The sequence below is a fragment of the Scleropages formosus genome, chromosome 4, assembly GCF_900964775.1.
Source record: "Scleropages formosus chromosome 4, fSclFor1.1, whole genome shotgun sequence".
Taxonomy (NCBI): domain Eukaryota; kingdom Metazoa; phylum Chordata; class Actinopteri; order Osteoglossiformes; family Osteoglossidae; genus Scleropages; species Scleropages formosus.
The window spans coordinates 27278169-27300633 of record NC_041809.1 but is presented as its reverse complement, the minus strand read 5'-3'; the positions used below and the strand labels follow the sequence as shown (position 1 = coordinate 27300633).

The 22465-nt window shown below is 42.6% G+C and overlaps 2 protein-coding genes across 5 annotated transcripts; one reads left to right on the top strand and one right to left on the bottom strand.

The window, feature by feature from the left end:
* Positions 1 to 254: 254 nt before the first annotated feature.
* Positions 255 to 11746, top strand: LOC108921301 (Golgi SNAP receptor complex member 1-like). Of its 3 annotated transcripts, none has more exons than XM_018730729.1 (9): positions 255 to 310; positions 1120 to 1231; positions 1592 to 1679; positions 1812 to 1919; positions 2853 to 2944; positions 4652 to 4726; positions 8592 to 8616; positions 10363 to 10445; positions 11104 to 11746. In XM_018730729.1, the coding sequence occupies exons 1-9, from the start codon at positions 280 to 282 to the stop codon at positions 11306 to 11308; spliced, it is 819 nt and encodes a 272-aa protein (XP_018586245.1). In that variant the 5' UTR covers positions 255 to 279; the 3' UTR covers positions 11309 to 11746. The 3 variants fall into 3 exon arrangements, with proteins under 3 accessions (XP_018586245.1, XP_018586246.1, XP_018586247.1); XM_018730730.1 differs by having other exon boundaries at positions 8587 to 8616; positions 11104 to 11306; XM_018730731.1 differs by lacking the exon at positions 11104 to 11746 and having other exon boundaries at positions 10363 to 10620.
* A 1898-nt stretch (positions 11747 to 13644) lies between these two features.
* LOC108921302 (trafficking regulator of GLUT4 1-like) lies at positions 13645 to 17786 on the bottom strand. 2 transcript variants are annotated; one of them, XM_018730733.2, is made up of 3 exons: positions 17022 to 17786; positions 14370 to 14496; positions 13645 to 13716 (listed from the first exon to the last, which is right to left on the bottom strand). In XM_018730733.2, the coding sequence occupies exons 1-3, from the start codon at positions 17433 to 17435 to the stop codon at positions 13706 to 13708; spliced, it is 552 nt and encodes a 183-aa protein (XP_018586249.2). In that variant the 5' UTR covers positions 17436 to 17786; the 3' UTR covers positions 13645 to 13705. The 2 variants fall into 2 exon arrangements, with proteins under 2 accessions (XP_018586249.2, XP_029107174.1); XM_029251341.1 differs by having other exon boundaries at positions 13702 to 13716; positions 14280 to 14496.
* Positions 17787 to 22465: the final 4679 nt, after the last annotated feature.

Here is a 22465-nt window from a genome sequence, read left to right as displayed (position 1 = left end):
CTCGCACCACCCAGGCGCTGTGAGACAGCAGCGCTACCCGCTGCGCTATTTACTGTCACCGTCAGTCTTGAATAGCGGAGCTGCTATGTCTCTGAAGACAGTTCACTAGGACTATTGCGGTCCCTTTTTTTCCCGGTCACTGAGGGACTCGTCTCTTCGCACACTCTCCTTGCATCCACACGGGGGCGCTGTTCGCGTTAGACGACCAGCACGAGGACCCGCTGCGCACGCAAGCTGTGCTGCTCCGTCCACGTGCCGCCGTGACGTCAGACAACAAAGATGGCGGGAGGAAACAGTAACTACTGGGAAGGTGAGTCGGCTCGGCGGTGGCTTTGCTTCCGTCGTGTCCTTGTGCGCCCGCGGACAAGGCATGTTTTACTTTAGTTTGGCCAGGTATCGTCAAAGGGTGGTGTTACGTCCGCAGACTAGCGTTTCAGTAGAGAGGATCAAGTGAGTGAAGTGTGTGTGCAAACAACTTCACTCGATCCTCTAGTCTGACAGATATTTTCTAAATCATGGACTAGACTAGACTAGTCCAAGAGAAGTTAGTATTGCTGCCTACGATGAATACTAACTGCTTTGTATGTAGCTTCTTCTTTAAAGTTTCGATATGTCTGTTTCTGTAATACTACTAGTCAGTAGATGGGCTGTTCGACACAAATTATAAAGATTGAAATGAAAACTCGCTGAGGCGCGGATTTGGTTTTCTGCTACTTTCTTTCTTACAACCGCGTGTCTAGTGCCACTGTTTCTTTGTTATTTCAGTCTTTATTACAAATGACCGCATTAATTTACAGAATGCTGACTGTAACAGTAGTATTTCTGTAACTTTCCTCCTAGTTCTCTCCATTAAAATGATTCAGGGGATGGTAGTAAATGTGCTATTAAACAAGCACAGTGTCAGTGGCGGTTGGTTCGTGAACTTCCGCCATCGTCATCACTGTATGTTTGTTAGCTGTCATGCAGAGCGCGCGCCCGCCCGCGCGTTCGTGCGTGCTTGCGTGTGTGTGGTCCGTTCCGTTCCGATATGCTGCTTAGTTAGTGGTCGCCAGAGCTGTATTAGATTTTACTCTTGTGTTCTTAACGACGTGTCACTTACCGTGTGTGTGTTTCTCTCAGACCTGCGGAAACAGGCGAGGCAGCTGGAGACTGAGCTGGACTTGAAGCTGGTCTCCTTCAGTAAACTTTGCACGAGCTACGGTGCCTCCCACGATGATCACCGGGGACGTGGGTGCGTTGCCAGTGAGCCCAGTGACACGTTGTCCTCATCGCATACATCCATCTGTCAACGATTAGCGACCACCTCCTCATGCAGGGTCGAGGTGGTCCGGAGCCTGTTCCACAAACATAGGATATGAGGCAGGGTACACCCTGAATGTGACACACACACACACCCCGCTCTCTCTTACACACACACGTGCACTCGCACACACCAAGGGCGATTTCGTGTCACCAGTTAACCTGAAACAACTTTGGACTGTGGGAGGAAACACACATCAACATGGAGAGATTGTGCACACCCCACACAGACTCACTAGGATCCTCACGAAGTGAACGTTTTGATGAATGTGCCCTGTCCTCCAACCTGCAGTTCAGACACCACACCTCTCCTCAGCAGCTCCAGCCAAGACAGGATGCTCGATACCCTTGGGGTTGAGATTGAACAGCTCCTCGCAAAGGTGAGGTCGGCTCCACCTTTTATGTTGCGTATATACAGCTACAGGTGAGAGTACATATAATTAAAGAACTTAAATTGGAGGTTTGTTTAAGTGCCGGTTTGACCTGATCATCATTATTTCTGCCTTCCTCAGCTCACAAGTGTCAATGACAGGATGGCAGAATACACCAACACTCCATCGGTGACATCGCTGAATGCCGCAGTGATGCACACACTACAGAGACACAGAGACATCCTCCAGGTAAGCCCTCAGCTTGACCTCTCCATCCTTGTCTCCATCTGCTGTCTCTGTCTAGGTTGTCAATGAACAAAGGAAAAACAAGTTATGAAGACATGAAGATATTCGCTCTGTGGCTGAATCATTCAAACTTTATCTTGATGAATTCGGTTAACAACTGTGTCTTGTTATTGCCACTGTTTCTTTGTTATTTCAGTCTTTATTACAAATGACTGCATTAATTTACAGAATGCTGAAATCCTTGTAACTATGAAACTTTTTTTTTTTTTTTTTTTTTAAACTTTCTCTCCCATCTGCATATTAAAAATTTACATTCATGCATTTGGCAGCGCACAACTTCTGCATAATCCTCTACTGTCTGGCTATATTTCTTTTAATTAATCCACATAAACTAACTATTTTATTGCTAGAATTCTTTTCAGTCTGTTACCTTGATATTTGTTAGATTTCAGAACAATTTCGGTGAGACACGAATTCCCACAGTTATCAGATATACAAAGAATTGGTATTGGTTTAATTCACTTAGGACATTAATTCACAAATTAATAGCAACTCAGAAAAGAAAAAATGTTTAAGTGGTATAGGTGAAGGAATCAATTGCATTTTTTTTTTTTTTTTTAACATTTTATTCAGAGAAAGGTGTTTTATTATTTGAAATGAGCTAAAATGAATAGACCTTTTAAAATGTTTTGCAGTCCTTGATTTTCCATGAAAAGTGTGAATATTTTGATACGTTAATTATAATAGCAATTGTCCAGTCACTTAAAATTTAAATAAATGTTTTGTCGCTTGGGGGGCAGAATGCTATGCAAACAAATTTCAGTGCTGTTTGTTTTTCAGAATTAGGATTTTTGGCTATGGTTTTTGGTCCTGCAAAATTGGCACCTCTGTGTGTGTAACTGAACCACATTTTTGTCCTTTGTTCTTGTCCTGCAGGACTACACACACGAGTTCCAGAAAACCAAGGGCAATTTCCTTGCAGTCCGGGAAAGAGAGGACCTGCTTGGGTCACTCAAGAAAGAAATTGAGTGAGAATCTGCTTTTACTGTTGTTTTTCAAATTATTTCCTTACACATGATAGAGCAAGTTGTTTTATTACATTGTAAATAAGTACAAAATTATCGCAATTTGTAGATATTATCAGTGTTCTGTGTTACATGTACAATACCAACCAAAAGTTTGAGTACACCTGGTAGAATCAAGTTGTTTTTTTTTTTTTCCCCCTAAAATCCAGCCAACATATTCCCCCAACACTTCTGCATCAATTCCCAAAGATCCAGAAAACTTGAATTGCTTTTTCTTTGATTCTTCTGTCTAGTTTGTCCCAGGTATTGCCTAGGTTTTCCCTCAATCAGTTTAACATAGATGACACAGATGAGTATTTTAATAAAGCATTTTTTTTTAGATTTTCATTGAAAGGTACAGCCGCAGTACCTTTGCTAGGATCAAACCGTATGCCTTTTGGGTCACAAATCCAGATCTGGGGATACAAGACTGGCTCTGCTGCACCACCAGCCTTCAATGTCTTGTTTTGCCTTAGTTTCACATGGTGTATAATTATGGGAGCCTTTTGATGAGACAGTAGTCTAATGAAAAGAGTCTTTGACCTGACAACCCTCCACCATTCTTGTCATTACTGTAGTGAGTCAACAGGAAGTAAGATTGTCAGGATGGTTATTCCTTTCTTTACAATGTCATGATTTCTGACTTGCTGGGAGTTGTTACATGGTCTTCAGCATTAGAGAGGGGAAGAGGAGAAACACTTATAAAACCAGTCTGATTTCTTTGCATTTTTAATGAAGGAAGTGCCGTTAGCCTACATTGCCAGTGGAGTAACAGAGAGTGGCTGAGGCACTCTGAATGGGAATGAGCTTCTGTGAATTGATTTATTTTTGCTGAGAGGAGGGCTGTCTTTCTTCTGGTCTTTTTGCAGAGGAATTGTTGCTAGTGCTAACTGATCCTTTTGGAAAGGGGGATGATGTGTGTTCTTTAGAGACCCATATGGTAAATACACAGAAGAGGTTTGTGCTGTATAGGGCACTTCACCCAGTTCAAGTCAATCATGGCCACAACGGGGCGCTCTTCTAAACTACTTGCTGCAATTCCACGATTTGACCACTTGATGTCCTCGTTAATCCCAGGGATGACAGAAATACCCTGCTCAGCATTTCCCCCCAACTGCATTGTTTTTTACTGTCTAAGTCTAGTTTTGTAGATAAAGCAGTTGTTCTTGTCACTTGGACGATGAGTATTTACTATGGCTTGTCACTGTTCTCTAAAATATGACTGGTGTAACTGTCAGAGCTTGTAGCATTCAATCAGTAGAAGACTTGTATACTGAGTGTAGTGCCATGACCTTTAAAAAAACACTTTTAAATGGTGCGTACAATGTAATTTTGTCACTCGTGACTGTATGTGATGGGTTTTACTCATGCAATGGCTGAGTGTTTTGCAACACCGCAAAGGCAGATAAATAACATAATTTTCCGACATTCCAGGCTTCACACTAACCAGACTTTTGAACATTTCCTATCTGCAGTATGAATGTAATTTATAGCATAAATTTTTCATACCCTTATGTTAGCAGTTTTCCATACATCAGAAAAAACTTTAGTCTAATGACTTCATTCTGTTTCTTTGGTGTTGATCTGGTGCCCTGTTCCACCAAGTAAAAATTTTCTGTATCTTCAGCAATTTATTTACAAGAACATCTTTATTCTGCCTTTCTCAAACAGGACATACAAGAGCGGTACAGGGGTAAACAACAGAAGGACAGAGCTCTTCCTGAAGGAGAACGAGCATCTGAGGAAGTAAGACCTGATACATTGTTCAGTAATGTGAAGGAAGTCCTATTCAGCACATACTATAGTGCTTGAATTAGAGAGGCTGTTATTAGAGACACCTCCTCTGATGTGTGTTCATCAGAAAGGGAGACTCTGACTGACTTGTTGAAAGGATTGATAGTGAAACAAATGGGACTGATAAATTGCTATATTTTCCACTGCACCCAAAGGAATTTCGTTGTTTAACAAATGTAGAAATTAATTTTGAGCGTAATTGAAATTAAGGATTGAAAATGTAATAATATTATGACTTTAAAACCTAATTATTTGACTTTTAAAATCCAAAGCAAGTGGAAATCCAAACTGTAGCTGTTTTTAAATGTGTTTTTTTTTATGTTACAAAATATTTTGTAATTGAGCGTTAAGGTCAAAGTCCTTCCCGGCAACGTGTGTGAATATAAACGTACTCATACAAATCAGTTTACCTACATCTGGGCAACTTAATACTTGTATGAGACCAAGTGAGGAGAAGAATCACAGCAGTTCAGCCCACAAGTGTCCCACATCTTCTCAAAAACCAAGAAGGCATGTTGGTGAATTTTCTGCTGAAACTCACAAAAAATTACTTTCCAGCAAGCGTTCTGACGTTTGACTATTACAGTACTTGCAGTTGTGCTACACTGCTGAGCTCAGTGTGAATCGGGGTTTTCATCCCTAGTCTTGGTGAATGTTGTATATGTGGTGTATTTGCTACAGTTTAGTTCTTACTCAGGTTGCCATTGTAGCTGTTGACTAACATTATTATGTTAGCACAATTCAGTTCAATTCCTTTTGAATCTAAGAAAATTGTTGAAGGTTCTCGAATGTGTTTTCATGTATTTTGATCTGTCCCATTTTAGTGCAAGTACACTTTTTAATTCAAGCACCGCTACCATCAAAGAAAATCTTTGCTGCTCATCTCACCATTATACAAATTCTTTCTGTAACACAAATTTTATTGAACAGTTTAAAATTACACATTTGGTTATCAGTTTCAGCAGTAATACTTTAGCCCTCAGCTGGAAAAAAGTCGACATACAGAGGGGCTTCACGAGCATCAGGACTGAACCTTGCCACAGTGCAAAACCTTTGTCTGCCAGGAGTTTGGTCTCGACATATTTAAGAACCAGGATTAATATCTAACTGTGTCCACCAAATACTGTCCCTGAGTTTACCTGCAGGGTAAAGCTATTGTGGCATATTTAGCCTTGTCACCAGTGTGAGCGTTCACTGTGCAGGGCTGGAAGGTGCAACACTGGCTTTTTCCTGATGCTCTCTACTCTGCTAAACCCCCTTGTCATAAATTAAACATTTTGTAAGAGCCTGGGAAGTCTACTCTGTCCTTTCAAATCATTTTCAAAGTATCGAAGCAAGAGTGTGTATATATAGCCATCAGAAGTAGGTTTATGGATGCAACGAGGTGGGATGGACTCGTAGCAGGATGCCGGAGTAACAGCCAAAGGGATTCTTTGTGTCTTGTGTTCTAACATTTCTGCTTGTTTTGCTCACTGGTTGTTCCAGCATTGTGGCACCTGCATTTTTCATTTTGCCTTTTGCTCCATATTGTTAATTGTGTTATTTCTGCTTTTTGTGATTCAGTATACATAGATCTGCGTTTTGTGGGGCGGGGTTAATTCTCCTCTGTGGCTTATTGGTTTTTCTCTTGCATTAAATGGTCCCACAGGGCCTGGTGACTACAGATATCACTGAATTACCATATGTTTACCATTACACTTTGTCTGAATTATATCCATTTTACCCATTAACAGCAATATGCCCTTCAGAGTCTCTAATCGTAGATGGACATTTGGTCCCTTACAAAAAGAATTTGCATTGTAATTCATATTGTTGGGACATTGGGAAATGTGTGGACCATTGCTCCACGGAAACCCCGAGGACATGGCCTACTTTACTGCCCTGCCCTCCTTGTGTAGCTTGATAAGCTGACTGATACAAGATGCACTTCCTGTCTAAATGGTCTCTGGAGACTGTATCTTCAGCTTGGGTAGGGTCTGGGGTGTTATACAAAGTCTTTATTAAAAAAAAAGTTCTCTCTGCTTAGTACACTTAATGAGAAGGCATGCGGGCTCACCTTGGCTATTGTCGGCTTTACCTGCCTAGGTTTCCAAAAGTAAACGCCTGAGCCAGTGTTTCATTCATGTCAGTGTGTCATCTGGTGGCACAGTGCCACCTGGCAATGTGTTAAGCCAGTGTAAATGTGTGTAAAGAAAGCAGACATTTGAAGTGAAATAACCCAAAGCGGAATGGAGAATTAAATAGATTTGTTCTTATTACTGACTGTACACTGAGGCTGACTGTGTAAATTGTCAGTTGACCAGCAAGAAAGTTTCCTTGCTGAGCCACTCATCCTCTTAGCTGGCTCATGTTGCACAAAACTGCTAAGGCTATGAGCTCAGTCTATTGCTTTGGAGAGAAGCCATCCAGACAGCTCAGAGAAGAACAAAAACAAAGGGCAGATAGTTTTCTTTATGGATTAAATGGATGACCTTGGAAATTTGTACAGTTAATGTTTTCAAAATTTGTAATTCACGGAATTGCATGGACATTTTGAGTTTCTGGCAAAACTGAAGTGCAGACAAGATATGAACTGAGCTGTTCGTTCATATCTTTCAGGAACAGGGGATGACAGATGAATTCAGCAAGCCAAGTTGCTCTCCAAAGAGTTGCATCCTTATTGGTTCTGCCAAGCCTTCAGATTATGAAGCAGCTTGGTGAAATCCCTGCTGGAGGCAGAGCCTAGTTTTTAGTTGTTTCTGCTGTAATCTGGACCACCAAGTCATCCTCTGTATTGTATTCAGCCCCTGCTAAATACTTGAAAATGCATAATCTGTCCTGCACAGAATCCCCAATTTATCTTCTGTTCCTTCAGCCTTCTGACAGCCGTCCTGCAGAGTGTCCATTAGCAACTCCTGTGCCTCAGTGGCCTGCAAATTCAGGGATTTGGTGCAGGCCTCTCTTACCACTGCTCTTGCTTGCTATTTCATCCACTATCTTGCAGGATTTCTAATTGCTTTGAAGACTTGTGTGCTGGTCCTGAAGACAGCTGTGTTCAAAAAGCCGGACAACAAAAAACACATTTTATTTTTAACAACAGCGTGGTCATCATGGCATAAAAATAATTCAGAAAGTTGATGGTTGTTTGAATTTACCTGTGTGTACTGTTTTATTTTCTGCTTCATAGCATTCTGTGACAGGACAGGTCAGCTCAAGTTTTTCTCGTTTAAAGGGCTTTTAGTCTTAAGCTATTTTGAGTGTCTACAAACAAGGCTGGAGACAGTTCCATCATGAACGCTACTGAATGCATCGTGTAAAATTTTAAACCCTGTGTTCAACTCGGGGCATATCAGAAGTGAGGCATCTGTCAGATGATAATAAATTTGAGATACATATAGAAATGAGGGGAAACATCGCCAGATATTCCCATTTAGACCTTACTTTGACTGTTAATTTAGCAATCTGGGAGGCTTTCCAAAAAAGAGTGAAGTCTGGTATGGCAACGTGAAGTATTTCATCTGAGAATCTGCAGCGTTCAGTGCTTAAGACCTTTCCTGCTATTAAAGGCTGAATATAAAGGAAATCTGATATGTGTGAGGGGCCTTGCCAAAGCACATTGCAATCTTGAGACACATCAAGATAAGGGCTGAGATTGGCACATCTATATCAGCAATTAAATTTCATTTCCAGTGTATGAAGCATTCAGTGTGTATGAAAGTCTTGTGATGTGAAACAACTGTTTTATGATACTTCTGGAACTGTGTTTATAAGCTTCGGTAAGTCACTACCTCACCTGACATTTTCCCTCTGCTCTCTTCTACCCCCTTGCATAGCTCAGACCGACTGATCGACGACACCATAAGGTAAGCACGGTCTATTGTGCCTGTTCAAGCTGGGAACAGTCAGCTTTTATACAGGGGGGGCTGTATTTCAAGAGATTCTTCTTCCTAATTACATACAGGCGGCATGGTGGCACAGTGAGAGGACATGGGTTCGGTCCCCGCTCAGTCTGTGTGGAGTTTGCGTTTTCTCCCCGTGTCTGCGTGGGTTTCCTACGGGTGCTCCGGTTTCTTCCCATAGTCAAAAGAGATGCTGTTCAGGTTCACCCATAGTGTGTGAGTGACAGAGAGAGTGTGTTCTACTGACATATGGAGGCATGACCCTTTGTAAGTAGTGTATCTAGCACCTTGGTGAATAAGGTGTATGGACTGATAACGCTACATAGAGTTCATTGGAAATTGCTTTGAGTAAAAGTATCTGCTAAATAAATAAATGTAATTATTTAATTAGCCTCTATACATCTTTTACATCATTGAACCACAGTGGATTAATTAGGCTTTTTGACACTGATAAACAAAAGAGCATAGACATCTTTAATGTCAAAGTGAAAACACATTTCTGCAAATCAGATTTCAATATTTATGAAGGCACATTTGGAGGCAGTTACAGTCTATTTGGATAAGTCTCTATTAGCTTTGTACCTCTTGGCACTGCAATTTTTGTCCATTCCTCTGTGGAAAACTGCTCAAGTTCTGACAAGCTGAATGGAGACAGTGCAACTGCAGTTTTTAAGTCCTGTCACAGATTCTCAATTGCATTATGCTCCAGGCTCTGACTTAGCTACTCCAGGATATTGGCATTTTTGTTTCTAAGCCATTCCTGTGTTTAGGATTGTAGCCCTACTTGAGAATGTCTTTTCCCAAGTCACAGTACTCTTGCATATTTCCTCCAGGTTTTTCTGTTTACTTTACTGCATCCATTTTACCCTGTGTCTTAAAAAGCATTCCAGACCCTGCTGCAAGGAAGAATCCCCACAGCATTGTCCTGCCACCACCATGATTCACTGTAGGGATGATATGTTTCTTGTGATTTGTAGTGCTTACCTTATACCATACAGTATATAGTATTAGTTTCATGGCCAACAAGCTCCATTCTTCCTCTCATTGGACCATAGAACCTTCTTCTTCTTTGTCTGTTTCCCACATGCCTTCTGACAAACACCAGTTTAAAGGTGGTTGAATACTTATACACTCAGTTATTGTTTTTATATTTGTAATTCACACACACACACACACACACACACACACATTTTCAGAACCGCTTGTCCCATACGTGTAAACATTTTCACTGAATAAAGAGTACTTTTCTGATGATCAATGTTTAAAAAGCCTAATTAAATCCATTGTGATTGTGTGTTGTGAAAGAATAATTCATGAAGTTCATGGAAATTGAATAATTTTTGTCACTACTGTATTTTCATATTTTATCCTTTCGGTGTAAATTAAGATTTCAGTTAGTTGGTTCTCGCTTCAACATGTACTTTTCTTCAGTATTATCTTATGGGGTATTTGCATATTTTGAAATAATAGGTATATACTGGAACCAGTTAAGTCAGAGGAATGGGTCAGCAAACACACAAGGTCTTTTTAGGAGATGTTTAAGAGAATATGCATATTTGAGTGCGCTCCTCACATATAGCAGTTTGGGTATGAATACTCTAGCTCTATTGCTTGGTTTCCTGTGTCTTGCTGTGACTTATAGGACACAGCAATAAATATGCAAAAATCATTGTCATAATCAATTCATTTGACCAACAAAATGTCTTCCAGCATTGCCATGGCAACCAAGGAGAACATGACATCACAGCGGGGGATGCTGAAGTCCATTCAGAGTCGGGTCAATTCCCTGGCCAGTATCCTCTGTCTGATCTGAAATCACACGATAGCTGCCCAGTGCTCACTTATTTCAGACATGACATAAAACATCCAGAACTAATACAAAGTCTGCCTTCCTAAAGTGGGAATACTACACTTTTATGCACCTACTTGTGCAATGAATATGCATAAAGTAGAAAGAAACAAACTGAGTTTACTTCAGAATCACGTCTACAACTATGTTTCTCTTTCTCTTAACGTAATGCACAAATAGTTTTTCTCAGAGATGCTAAATGAATAAATGTAATAGGTCTGCACAGGAATAACATACAGGTAAAGACTGAGAAATTGAAGCTGCAGTCAAAACACGGTGCTTTTGTGAATGATCACTAATATGGAGGTAAATTAATGTGCTTATTTTATATATGTCTGAGTTAGCCACTATATCCTCATGTGACCCAGCCATTAATTTTTGTCCACTTTTTAAGACTCATTTTTAAATGTGTGTCTCGAATATTAAATGCTATACTACTGAGACCTAATGTACCTCATATCGGACATGCTGTGCTTTTGATAAGTTTGGGGTGGCCTGTAGACAACCTTCTAGAAATCTTTTTATCAAAGCCTCAATAGGATTTTTTTTTTTTTTAGTTAAGGCACAAGAAAACTTTTCTCTTAACCAGTATTTCTCTGTAGACCGATTCCCAGCTGTCAACAGTCTCATTCAACGAATCAACTTGCGGAAGCGACGAGACTCTTTTGTTCTGGGAGGAGTCATTGGCATTTGCACCATTCTCCTCCTCCTCTATGCTTTTCACTAATGTTGGGCAAGGATCTGACATTCCTTACAAAATGGACCCAAGACTTGCATGGTGGAGAGATTTGCAGAATATGGGGCTGAGATCCCCTATTTTGTTCTGCACTTGGACTGGATCAGGCCTACCCATTTGTTTCACCCTGGAAGGATTAGTACTGTGAAGAGGGAGAAGCATCCTTCACCAATCACCCATCATTTCATTTGTTCCTTTCCATGGAGACACACATACATGCAGTCATGCATGGTGTTTGGGAAAGTTGGGGACATTAGGAATCCTGGTCATGATCTGGGTCCATGACAGCCTTCTTTTTGGTTTCTGTTTTCTCACAGGGTGCTAAGGTACAATGGAGGGATGGAATTGGCATTGATTATGGTGATGAATGGTAATGGAGCCTAGGATAATGTAACAAGTGTAAAACTCACTGAATTAACACTGACCTGTATAACTTTGTGTCCTATCTGAGGCCACCTTTACACTCCACCTCCTTGTGTGGGTGGTCCTCCTTCTTGATGTGTGATGGGCTGGTCTTTTGTACAAAGTTTTGTGTACATTTTTCTTAATAATTACATATATTCATGTTGTATATGCAACTTTTGAATTAATGAAATTATGAAATAAACTTTTTAAAAAATATCTAATTTTCTATAAAACTGACTTTAATTGTTGATTCTAGATTGCAGGAATCCTTCACTTTGTCAGTTTACAGAACACATAATACTGACACTTTGTTCTGTAGTCAGGCTTTTCTCTTATGTTCATCAGTTTTTAATGAGCAGTTTCTTCTCATTTCTAGGCAGTAGGTCTCCATCGGCTCTGAGATGTTTTTATGTCATGACTTTTCTATAGGTGTTGAATAATTTTTTTAGTTCATATATAACTGTGTGGATAAAGTTACCACTCAGACTCAGTCCAGTGACCATACTTAAATTTATTTCATCATGCATGCAGTACAGTATATAACAAAACATTCAAGACCTTATCTTAGACCTGGTGGCCTGACTGGTTTTTGAGGCCATGGGTCATCAGTTCTCCTTAACTCCAACTGCCATAAGTAACTGTGGTATGTCCTGGGCATGGATTGTAAAGATGGCCTGCCTCAACGTGTCACAATGCATTGGTTTCTGAAATTCCATGAAGCTGGTACAGAATCCAAAAGAGGCTATACCTAGTCAGGCTAATAGACACAGTGCATCTGAAATGCTGAATCTATAGTGGACTGGGACACCTAGCAATGGGTGCAAACCCAGTTTCCTACAGTGTCACCACTGTAAGAGTACAGTAAACTGGCATAGCAGAATACAGATATAAAATGCACTATGAGCATACCATGTTGCTGCAACAGACCTGATGGGGGGGTGGGTGTAGCAGTGCTCCAATCTCCAGTGTAGTATGAGGTGTTAGGAGAAATAATAGTCTGAGGGCAAACCTGAAGAGCAGAACTCGGCTTGAAATGTTACAAATGATTCAAGAAAGGCTGAACAAGGGCTACAGAATGGTAGCAAGATGAGGGACTTTTTACATTTCACTAACATCTTTCTCTTCTATGCACACAGTGCTACTGGAACCTGCATTGTCTGGGTCCATCAAGGACTATGTACTGGATTGATTGGACATTATCACCACCAGTCAGCAGAGCTGTTGAGATAATTGACAAGCAAGGAACAGCAGGGCTGAGTGCAAGTAAGAGTTACCTTGATTGATGCATGGACGCAGACAGCAGTTGATGGAGTGAGACAGCAAAACCATGGCCTCTGGAAAAGAGGCAAACAACACCGAAGAAGAAACATGGTAGCCAGCAAGCTGTGTTCCATAGCCAAACACATCTACAACAAAAGAGGCAAACTTGCAAAACCATGTCTGCTGTCCTCCTATATCAAAAATACAACAGGAGAGCTGCATATTATGCCAATCAGCAAACAAGCAGGGTTCCCATCAGGTGCCCCTCACTGCAACTGGCCACCTCTTATTTGTATACAAACTTTCAACATATGTGGATGCAGCTTATAATGTGCTTGTATAGTTGCATATATTTCAGAAGCAATCAGTAATAAGTATGAAGTAAGCAGAAATATCACTCATCTTAATCCCTGAACTGTGTTTTATGTACAGATCCTTTAATCCCATGCCTGGAAAAACTCTTTCCTTGGACTTCCTTTAAATTCCCAAGATGCTTCACTTTGCAGATGCCCATGATGCTTCCTTCAGTTTCATGAAAACATTTGTCGCCAAGCTGTACATTGCCTTGGTTTACTTTCGTCATTCCTTTTTTTTCAAGCACATTTGTACTCAAGCATGCATTTATTTGCATTCCTTATTTGTGTAACTTTAAGGTACAATTGGTTCTTATTCCTGGAGGGAGGTGTAGCATTTTTTTCAGTTTGGGACAAGTTCTCTCTTCATGTCCCATTGTCCATTGCGGATAAATATTTTACAGATGTACAGACAAATTTGTTTACTTCCTTATTTTCTTCATAAAACCCTTAGCTCACCGCTGAAAGAGAGGAGAAGAAATGTGTAAAAACCACTGCAGTTAAAACAATAGTTTACTTGATGATTTCACAGGATTCTTATTACTCTTGGTCTTTCCTGGTGCTACACTAGAATCAAATGCATGCACATAAATTTAATTGCCTACATTTGTTTTTGTTGTTAGGCATAATGTGTTTTTCAGAACTGAAGGTGATCATGAGGAATATGACTTAAATATGAATTAATATAATATGAATTAAAATATGAACAGGTTTAAGGGTTAAGTATTTAAGTCCTTAAAATGGGAACTACCATTGGATCCCTTAGCAAAACTGAAAGTTCTCAATGTACCAGTTGAGTGTGCACATTCGATCTGCAAATTAAAAGCGTGAGTTAAGTGCAAAACACCACGTGACATTTTTAGTATCATGTGAGGCAGGTGATGTAGATGCAAATAAAAGCAATGCTCAGGGTTATTCAGGGATTGAACATCCGGTCAGCAAAATTACTGTAGCAGTAATATAACAAACAGCTGCAGAGAGCCTCCAGCTGTGAAAATGTGTGAAACCAAGTTCTGTAACTCACCCAGAACATGACTCCTCAGATTTAAAAAAATAATGAGCAACACAGCTCACGTGTGTTTAGAATGAGGCAGGGTGTGGACAAGCTGTTCACCTGTAACTGTGACGTAGACAACAATCATGAGCAGGCCAAGACCCATGGAGACGAAGCTGAGGAGGCGAGCTAGGCGACCTAGCCTCCTGGCACCATCCAGGTCTCCCTGCTGCAGGCTGTTCCTTGACTGTAGAAAGGAGGAGAAGTCACAGTCACTTAGTTGACCCATTTTCATATCGCACAGCACATTTTTAAAAAACGTTTTCATGAAGCTTACATACAGCAGGAGACACCTGAGAGACAGGTAAATGAAAGTGAAAATCTATGCGATGGTCTCAACATCAGTGTTCAACCATATCTGTTATATTGACTTTCTTCCCTGTATCCTTGAACTCCAGAGAAGAACAGCCTGAGTCATATAACATAAGTAATTTCAACAACTCCAGCAACATTATGTCAAATTTCCTCAAAGTGCACTGCCCGCTAGATCCAGGTCAGGTACTGCCAACTGAGTATGTAATGATGATGCTCGTTCACTTCCAGAGGCTTCAGCAGAGATATTCATTGGGCCATACTGGCTCCTTACATTCTGGGGTGAGCTGGAGTAGCACTCCTTATACCTAGCCTTCCTTCAGACCATCAAGTGTGTTTCCAAAAAAATTAGTTAGGAGTGATTTGAGATTAACCTATGGACACCACTGGCTCCCTGGGAACGGCATCGTAGGAACTTGTCTGCATGTTCATATATGCCTATGACCGTGCATTTTACCACATGCTTTGGCATACTCTAGCATACTTCTTCCAGCTGCATACTGTTCCTTCACTTGACGCAACACACCTCAAGCTGTCAGACTGCTGTGAGCCTGTCCTTCCATCTGCATTAAACAGCACAGATCCTGCCCCTCCAACAACATTCTTACAGGATGGATGGAAAAGTGCTCACACTCTTGCTTTAGACGCCATTAATAATGTAGAGAACCTCCCAGGCTGCAGGAAATCTGATGGAGATAGCGGCGGAGGGTCTTTTCCGATACACACAACAGGAAAATGAGAAAAAAAAATTGTAAGTCGACATACATACAAAAATGTGAGCACATACACACACTATTAAGTGTGTGCTCCTAAAGTGATGCAGTATTTCTGTTTCCACCATCAGACCTGCACAAAGTAGTCTTTAACAGAGTCCTATTTCCATGCTTGTCCACAAGCTCCTCTCTTTGCTACAAGCTGTTTTTGCCTTGTGCCAGGCTATCCGAACATGGAGCTTGCAGATATGCCCACATTTCCACTGGTATTTATAACACTGCTCTAATGTTCACTTGATATTGCTGTTAGACTTGGAACCAGACTTGGGTGATGAGCACAGAACAGAACCCGTAGGGAACTAGAAAGCAGCGTTGCCTAGTTACCCCGCCCTGTGCACAGGCACTGGAGTTCCTTAACCACTCTAACAGTAAAGCTGGTATCTCACTCATCAAGCTGGTATCTAACTGAACAGCAATCTAGCTGTAGGAGCACCTGCTAGTGTAGAGGTTAGAGCTGCTGCTTTTAGACTGAAAGGTTCCCAGGTTCAAATCTCATTGCTGGCTGTAGTACCCCTGAGGAAAGTACTTACCTTAAATTAAAAAGCATGGAGGTTCTTGGTTGTGGTGGAATGACCTCCCTCACTCACAACTGCTGAAACTTTGTCTACATTCAAGAAGGGTCTGAAAACTCACCTTTTCCAGACTCGCTTCACCCAAGATCTCTCCAGCTCATGTAAGGTGTAAATGCTCATGCACCGTAACTTTATGATCATCCCCAGATAAGCCTTTACACAGCCGGTACTCTTGTATTGTATGTGAATGTTTGTGTACCTTATAAAAAAAACAAAATACAAAAAATAAGAAAAAAAAAAAAAAATTGTAGGAAGATTACCAGAATTCATCTATCCTGAGTTTTGTGCACCTACTTGAGCGATGAACATCGGTGCATAAAATGGAAGGAAACAAACTAGGTTTACTTAAGAATCACATGTCTGCAGCCATCATGTCTCTTAATATAAAGCACAAATTGTGTTTCAGCTGAGATCATGTACGTCGCTTTTGGACAAAAGCGTCTGCTAAATGAATAAATGTAAATGTAAATTGCTCCAGCAGAATTACCTGTATAAATGGGTAAATAACAGCGAACATGATATTAACATTCTAAGCTGCTTTGGAGAAAAGTGTCAGCGAAATGACAATGAATGTTATAAACATCCTCATGCTTTGTTTCGGCTATTCATTCACATTAATATCAGTGCCTGGAAAGATTCAGCTATTGTTACTGAATTAGACCACTGCAATAACAAAACGAATTGCTGCGGACTGAACTGTACGCCAGTGTCACGTATTTCCATGTCATGGCTCTGTTATATTTAACCCCTCACAGCGTGGGCGTGTCAAGGTGCGGTGGACATGGCGCGTCCCCACAACAACGTGCGCGTGGCTCCGCGATCGAGTACTTTTGAAAAAATTGCGAGTCACCAAGAGAGACCTGAAGAAATGTAAGACCCCTAACTTGTCACCCCGCCCATTCTCCACACACGATGAACGCACGACGAGAGTTACGTGCCATTTCCAGCGGTTCGCTGCAGTTTCCGTCACGCACGCGTCGCTTTAGGGCCGACAACTCCGCACACGTCACGTGATGTGGCCAACTTGAACTTGGCACCGAACGCGAGCCACTCACCAGGATGGAGAAGACGAGAGCAGCGATGCTGAGGGGCCAGAAGAAGCAGAAGCACGAGCAGAAGGCTAAGAGCAGGTAGTCGCGCGGCTCGGGCTGCTCCTTGGCCGCGGTGCCCACGGACGACGTGCGGCTCCGTACGCTGACGTGCGACGGCGACCTGGGGGGCGCGCGGAGGTGTCCCATGGAGCCCGAGCGCAGCGGGGTGCTACGCCCATTCAGGTCCGCGTCCAGGGACTTGACGCTGCCCAGGTTCACGGCGAACGGGCCCGAGAGCCGCAGGTCGTGTCGGCGAGCGGCGTCCGGGGTCCCGGCGGCGCTCAGCAGCTTCTCGGTCTCCAGGGACTCTCCGGACGGGGCGACCCCAGGCCCCCCCAGGGCAGCCTTGTCAAACTCGGCGTCTGTGTTCACTGCCATTCCCCCAGTTAGCACCGCTGAGCAATGAATAGAATTGGCAAAACTCGGTCTTTCTGTACAACGCTTCCTGGGCGGAACTCCCTGTGTAATACTAAATACAGGATGTCATAAAAATGCTTCGTAAATCCCTTGCTTCTAATATCAGCACTCCTGGTCAATGTAATCTGAGAAGAAAGTCGAGAAAAAAGGAGTAGTGCGATTTTTGCCACCAAAAACTAACACAGTCGACTGCGATTATTTTTAGAGAAATGTCTGAAAAGAGAGCCCGGCGTATTGACGAAACAAAAATCAGAATCAACTTCAGAGCCACCAACGCATTCGATCCGCCCGATTAGAGGAGGGAGCAGCTGCCTTCTGACGTGCGCGCGCGCTCTCCGTCCACCCGGCGGAGAAGCTCGGCGTGGTGCGGCATCTCGCGGGCGCCCCGGATACGCGCTAACATTTCCACTGCGAGGACACTAAGTGATACTAACCCACTTTGCTTCGCAGTTCGTACCCAACACTGCGCTGGTGTATGTCAGCCTCAGAGCCGCGGGCCCGAGCCTATGACAGCACGCGCGCGCGTTGCGTGTCTCCCACGCGGCCAGTGGCTCCACCGAGCGCGAGAGCTGGCGGGCGCGGATGCGCGGGCGGACCTCCTCCTTTGCACAATTACCGGATTTCTGTGCGGTGCTGTGGAAAATGTACCTACAGCGACTCAAACGTCGCATCTATTAATTATTTACACTTTGAACATGCAAGTGTTTTTTTTTTTTTTTACTACTACGGCTAGTTACCAAGTCATGTGAATGAAAATGTGGGACTTACTCAAGTTACTGTGAGACTCAGTAGATTTCAAGTCTCACAGAACGACAGAAACATTTAGTCATGCTTGATGTACTGTTCAAGTGAAGGTAACCAAAGCAGCACCAGAGGTGAATTTCTTAAAGTTAAGTGTCAAAAGTGGGGTGTTGCCCGTTGACGTTCACCCGCTGTGCAATGATGCGGCGGTTTCGCCGTTTTGCGGGAACTCCCTGCCCGAAGAGCGACCTGCTCGCCGACGCTCGGGCGCCTCCATCTCTCTCCTCTCGAGCGCAAACACGTGCCGCCCGTGTTCTCGCCAATAGATGTGGAGAGAGCGCCATCTAGCGAAGCGGCCGGCAGCAACATTTCATCTTCCCACGGTGAGCGTGCTGACGTGTGGAAGCCGGGGTGCCTTCACAGTCACAATTTTCTATTACAGTAAAAGCAGGCGAAAGTGCACTCTCCCCAATAATAAAATAAACGAATATCTACTGAAGGGTGTAAAAACACAACCTCGTGTATTAGGCATTCGTGCGACTTATTCTGAATCCATGTAGCATGTTCAAACTTTGAAACGACAGGGACGTTTTCTGTGTCGTAAAAGGCGCGAAACGAACGTCATCGGGCTCGCGCTGTAGCGTTGGGCAAGAATCAGTCCAGCACCCCCAGACTTCCACCTCTAAGTTAAATTAATATTTTATACTAAATAGTTATTGTTTTCGATAGAGATATATACAGATAGCGAAGGGGAAACAAAATTTGAATTTTTAACTACAACTGGTTATTTTATTCAGTTATTTATAATAATACATATTGTAACGATCTGGCTAATGAGTTAGCCCAGATCCTCACGTGGATTCCAAAGAAAGGTGTATAAACCCAGACGGACACGGAAAAAATGGAAGCTCTTCATTTAATATCTTGTAGGCAACTATGGATGACTTATATTTCACACAGCTGTCTTCACGATAAAATAAACAACATTAATAAACTCCAAAACGTGCGAGGCACAAAACGTGCGGCCAAGTATATCAGCCTGCTCGCGCGCGGGAGAGGAGGGGGGGGAACCCCCTCGGTCTCCACCATAATACGTCATCATTACAATACGTGAGCATATGCACAGAACTAAATGTATACTTTAATAACTGGAAAAAACTAAACTTATTATCAAGGCCGAGATTCGTTATGGTTCGTTGATTAGACAGATATACAGTATACTATTTACTGACAATTACTTTCCTAGAAAATGTTACCTACAAAGTTGCAACAAGACGTTTACGTTGTAAGGTGGCAGATCTCTTTCAGTTCTCTGATAAAACTGTTTCCTAAATAAGTATTTTAATTTTTTTCCAAAATTACAATCTCTTTTTACATTTATTCATTTAGTACTGGTCATTACCAGTAAGGGGCAGTGAGGAGCAGGTGGGAGAATTTTTGCACAGTTCCTGTGAGACAGCAGCACTAGGGAGCTCTTATAACAGCCTCAATGTGCACTGAGCTGGACGTCCCACTGGCCTGGGGGGGGGGGTGCAATAGCAGAGCAGGTTTGGCTGGGTCTGGGGTTCAAGCCCTGCTTGGGTGGCACAGTGGCATACTGAGTAGTGCTGTTGCCTCACAGCCCCTGGGTAGTGTGAGAGAATGTGGGTTCACACACACACACATTTTCAGAACCGCTTGTCCCATACGGGGTCACGGGGAACCAGAGCCTAACCCGGCAACAGAGGGCGTAAGGACACACCCAGGACGGGACGCCAGTCCGTCACAAGGCACCCCAAGCAGGACTCAAACCCCAGACCCACCCGAAAGCAGGACCGTGGTCCAACCCACTGCGCCACTGCACCCCCGCATGTGGGTTCAATCCCTGCTTAGTCTTTGTGGAGTTTGCATGTTCTCCCTGTGTCTGTGTAGGTTTCCTCCCACAGTCCAAAGACATGCTGTTCAGCTTCCCCCATTGTGTGTGAGTGACACAGAGAGAGTGTGTTTCACTGATGTATGGATGAGTGACTCATTGTAAGTAGTGTATCTAGCAGTGTAATTCACCACAGTGGTTGGTGGTGTGGGTTGATAACACTACATAGTATCCATTGTGAGTTACTTTGGAGAAAAGTGTCTGCTAAGTGAGTAAATGTAACTGCTTGGGGTGCCTTGTGATGGACTGGTGTCCCCTCCAGTCTTGTTGCTGAGTTAGGCTCCAGTTTGTCTTTGGACAGTATGTGCATTTGGTCTTACTGTTTTAGCCTTGACATTCCTACAAGTCAGCCATAAGGGTAAACACGCACTGCAGTGATGCAGCTGAGATGTTTCCATTTGGAGTTGAACCACCGCTGAGCCTGAGGTTTGGCTATCACATTTGTGTCTGGGATTATGGAGTTTGTCTCTGGAGAAGCCTGAGAGTCCCAAGACAACAGATTCTGCACTGTAACACAGTAGTCTCCAGCAAGCCTTCCTTTTCCTCCCTGGGTCAAGTAACATGGAGGTGTGAAACCAGAGCTGGCCACTGGCTCCAGAACAGTTTCCCTCCATGCTCTCATGCTTGCCAGAGTGCAGGACCTAGTGACTGTGGAACCTTGGGTACATTTGTATATGGCGTTCTTCCACAGCAGCAGGTGGTGTCGTGATTAAGGATATGGACTTCTCATCGAAAGGTTACCAGCTCTGTTCACAGGACATGAACTGCTGCAGCACACCAACCTGAGGTTCTTAAACCATGTTTTTTTTTTTTTTTTTTTTCCAGAAAACATTCAGCCCCTGAAGGGGACAAAATGCAAACAGCAAGGAGCTGCTAAATCTAATTAAAATGGTGAAATACAGGTAAAATGACAGTGGGTGGAATGTAACCGGCCTGTCTGTTGGAAACTTTTTTCATCTCTCCACAGATACCCCCCTTGACCTTTTAGTTACATAGCTCTGCACATAGCAGCCAGTACAAAGGGTAAACACACACAGCAGTAGTAGTCTCATGCTACCTAATGTTCATGGGCAGATTTACACTGTAGTGAAATATATATTAATCGTACTTTGGTATATTTTACACATAAGCCTGCATCTGTAAATGGCAGTAATCTGATTTACATAAATATAATTTATTATCTATATATACACACACTCTCATGAGCCACTTTACAAGGTACACCTGGCTATTCACAAACATAGCTCACCCTCCACAATGAGTCACATGAATATGACTGAGTATAGAAAGTATCTAGATAGGCTCAAGAGGTCCAGTTACAGTTCGAATTAAGGTCAGAATCGACAAGACTTTGAACATGCCATGATTGTTGGTGCCAGGGGCACTGGTTCCAAAATCTTAGAAACATCCACAATCCTTGGATTTTCTCACGTTTCTGTGTCTAAAGTTCAGAGAGGATGTTGTGATAAACAAAAAAACATCCTCTAACAACAGCGCAGCCACAACAGTGGTGTGCAGAAAGGCATTTCAGAATGCACAACTCGTCAAACGTTGACCTTGGGTTCCAGTAGACAAGCAGTCAATAAAGCTGGATGAACAAAGAGTGGAAAATGTAGCCTGGTCTCAAACTCCAGTTTCTGTTGCAATACACTGATGACAAGATTAGAAAATGGTGTAAAAAGAACAAATCTACAGACCCATCCTCCCTAGTGTAACAGGACAGCCTGGTGTGGGCAGCGTTTTCTTGCAACATGCTGGGTTTTTAGTACCAACCGAGCATCATTTGAAAGCTACAAAGTGCCAAAATGTTGTTGCTGAGCCAGTGCATCCCTTAATAGTGACTAACTTCTCCTGAAGCTGATAGCTGTGTCACAAAGCACAAATCATCTCAGGATGGCTCCACAAACTTGACAATGCCAAAGAAAGTGTGTGAAGCTGTCGAGTCAGCATGGACCAACTTCCCTTTCGAATATATATAAACATCTGTACATAAATATATACACACAGATACGTGTATAAATAAAAGTGTATAGCTGTGAACCAGGTTCTGAAGAAAGGGGTGTGTTAGTTTATGGCCTTGGACAGGGTTACTCGGGTTAACTGCTCAGTAAGACTCCTCTCACACAGTAGAGTAGCACAGTGGTGGAACTCACCTTTCAGAGAATACATTCATCCATGGGACTTTACCCTGCTTCTTCAGTTAAACTGTAGAGATAAAAAACATTTTCTCTTGCTTGCACAGCTGAGAGAGACTGAAGGGGCAGGTGTGAGAGCCAGTGTAGAATGTATGCAAAGATAGTAGGTGGGGATACATTGTGTGTTAGGCACTGACTGTTAG

Bases quoted from the DNA above. Each gene is read 5' to 3' on its own strand.
- LOC108921301 (XM_018730729.1), top strand. From the start codon at position 280: ATGGCGGGAGGAAACAGTAACTACTGGGAAG. The intron at 1,920-2,852 runs GTAAGCCCTCAG...CTTGTCCTGCAG, and splicing joins GACACAGAGACATCCTCCAG to GACTACACACACGAGTTCCA. The intron at 4,727-8,591 runs GTAAGACCTGAT...TGCATAGCTCAG, and splicing joins GAGAACGAGCATCTGAGGAA to ACCGACTGATCGACGACACC.
- LOC108921302 (XM_029251341.1), bottom strand. From the start codon at position 17,435: ATGGCAGTGAACACAGACGCCGAGTTTGACAAGGCTGCCCTGGGGGGG. The intron at 14,497-17,021 runs GTGAGTGGCTCG...TCCTTTCTACAG, and splicing joins CTCTCGTCTTCTCCATCCTG to TCAAGGAACAGCCTGCAGCA.